Below are 2,500 nucleotides of genomic sequence, written 5' to 3' on the forward strand. Positions count from 1 at the left end.
CCGGCGCCGCCATGGAGCCAATCCGAGCCATGGTGGAGGAGAAACCCATGCCTGTCTGCCTGGGGGTGGGTGGAGGGAGTGGAGGGGGTTGTGAGAGAAGGAGAGAGGGAGAAGGTGAAAGCGAGAGGGCGGGACAGTATAAGAATGCATTTGCATGCAATATGGATCACAATTATTTAGTTAGGATGGCAAACCAAATAAAAATGTTTATTAAAACATATAAACTTAAGAAAATAACATGGATAATAGCACCAGCCATTTCATATTTTGTGTAGTTAACTGTGGTAACGACCTAATGCAAATGTCACTGGAAGTGGAGATAAAGTGAACTGCAGCTAGCTAACTGGAAGTCATACAGAGACACTGTTTTTTTCAGAGGAATGTAGGCGCAGGAGAGCAGACTCAGATGGTGAATTCACTTAAGGTATGTCTGTAATCTCTATCTCTGTAATGAGTGCAGCAAAGATATATTTTTCATTCAGAGCAAACGGAGGGAATCCCACAGTTTATGTTCTGAAACTGTATTCTCTGATGCTAACAGCTCTGTTACTGAAACACCTCTCACCAGAGGCCAGCGCTTATTTATCCTCCGTTCATTCATCTGCAGTAACAGGCTACTCTCTTCCACAAACCACCCAGCTTGAGCGCTACATCACTAATTACCCTTTCAGAGCTGGCTCACTGAAAGTACAGAGAGGGGACACAGAGGACTGAACCTCCGCGTAACTTCGGGTACCTGATGATGGTGGGATACAGCTCTCCTGTGAAGAGGTAGACACAGGTGAAGGAGGCAGAGGTGAACCCTTTGCCTAAAACAGCCAGGGTGGTCCGTATGGTCTGCAGTTCTGTGGGTGGGAGTCGACACGCTAGCACACAACAATCCACATTCTGGAATATTCATGTCAGAATCAGTTAGCCAGCATGCTAACGTAGCAGCTGTGAACAACATGAATGCACGTCCTACAATTAAAACTGTGACTTCATGTCTGGCTTCAGCAGCACAGTCGAAGGGTGAGGAGAGTTAAATCTCACAATATCTAAACAGCCATGACAAAACCATGTGACATAATACAGTGGGAAGGAACAGGGCCAGTAGTCCAGGGGTTGCCGGTTTGATTCCTAAGTGACACAGCTGTTGTACCATTGCTTCAGGAGTGTGGATGGGTGCCAGTGTGACCGCTAACACACACGCTGTGTGTCTCCGAGCCTGTGTGGAGTGCAAAGCAGAGAGGTCATGATGGGGTCAGACCTGTGGGGACGAAGATGTTGGCGAAGATGACGAGCGCTGACAGGATCAGACAGGTGCCCTGGGTGATGCGTCTCCCCAGGAAGCTCAGCGACGCCAGCGCCGCCAGTTTGGCGGGAAAATCCACCACCCCGAAGATCACCTGGATCAGGTAGATACTGACGCCAAACTTCTGCAGGTCCATGGCCAGGCCGTAGTAAGCAAAGCTGGTGGAGAACCTGCACCAGGCGGAGAGGAGGAATTAGCAAGATGGCAGAAAATAGATAAGATTATTAGATTACTGTTATTAGATTTTATTAAGCATTTTATTAGATTCAGACTTTATTGTCATAAATCAGGAATATTCATTCCACAGTTCAAACAGAAATACAAAATGGCGTGCTGTAGACAGCAGTAATGCCAGGAAAGAAGGTCAATCAGTGACTGTTAATTTTCCAATCAAAAGAGTTAAAGCCAGTGATATAAGACTCTTACTGAAAAGTCTTTCGCAGTGCCGGCCATTAGTGACCCGCAGGTGCGGACTCCCGATGCCACAGCACATGATGGTTAAAATCAGACGCTGTAATATTGGCTTTGCGCTGAACAGTGTGTTACACTTGGCCTTAGCAGGACGGCCAGAGAAAGTCCAGCGCTTCTGGACGCTGCGTCGGTGTGGCCAGCGTGGGGTCCTGGTTAAGGAGCTCAGCTCATAACTGTGAGGATTAAAGTGGGGCGTCTCTGCTGTTCCACTGCGTAGGGAACCCCAATCCCATTCCTCCCGGATAAGAGCTTCCACTAAGCAAAGCAATAACGTGATGTGTATTTGATAAGCTTGTTCCGGACATTCTGTCCCAATGATTGTATGGGCTGTAATTTAAAAGTAATTAATACTGAATGTTACTCTTTTTTGTTCCTAATTATTTTAGCAACGCTGCAATGAAATTTTTGCACATTAGAGAATATTACAGCCAAGAGTGACACTTTTTAACTGTTTGTCTACACAGCTTACATAAGAAGTGCCTTTTCCATCTTCAATCATTGATTTTGTTGGTGTTAATGCGCAAACGACCAAGGTCAGGTCTGTCAATCAGTGGTCAGTGTCTGAAAACGCTTTGGTAACACTGGATAACTCCAGTCGCGCTAATAAAGTCAGTCTGAGTCCCTGAGAGGGAACCAGAGGGCAAGGGGGGAGAGAGAGAGAGGGAGAGAGGGAGAGAGGGAGACTCAGGAGGAGTGAGGGGCAGTGGAGAGAGAGATTGAATTGAATTGAAATTG

General features: G+C 46.7%; 1 protein-coding gene across 1 annotated transcript in view; it reads right to left on the minus strand.

The window, feature by feature from the left end:
• Window positions 1-2,500, minus strand: part of oatx (organic anion transporter X) — a 14,903-nt gene that overhangs the window by 1,030 nt on the left and 11,373 nt on the right. Inside the window, exons 7-9 of the mRNA XM_036523148.1 lie at window positions 1,250-1,464; window positions 737-845; window positions 1-59 (exon numbers count right to left, since the gene is read on the minus strand). The exon at window positions 1-59 is cut by the window's left edge and continues 148 nt beyond it. Coding sequence (XP_036379041.1) covers window positions 1-59; window positions 737-845; window positions 1,250-1,464 — 383 coding nt within the window. The remainder of the gene's footprint in view (window positions 60-736; window positions 846-1,249; window positions 1,465-2,500) is intronic.

This window comes from Megalops cyprinoides, chromosome 3 (assembly GCF_013368585.1).
Source record: "Megalops cyprinoides isolate fMegCyp1 chromosome 3, fMegCyp1.pri, whole genome shotgun sequence".
Lineage (NCBI taxonomy): Eukaryota > Metazoa > Chordata > Actinopteri > Elopiformes > Megalopidae > Megalops > Megalops cyprinoides.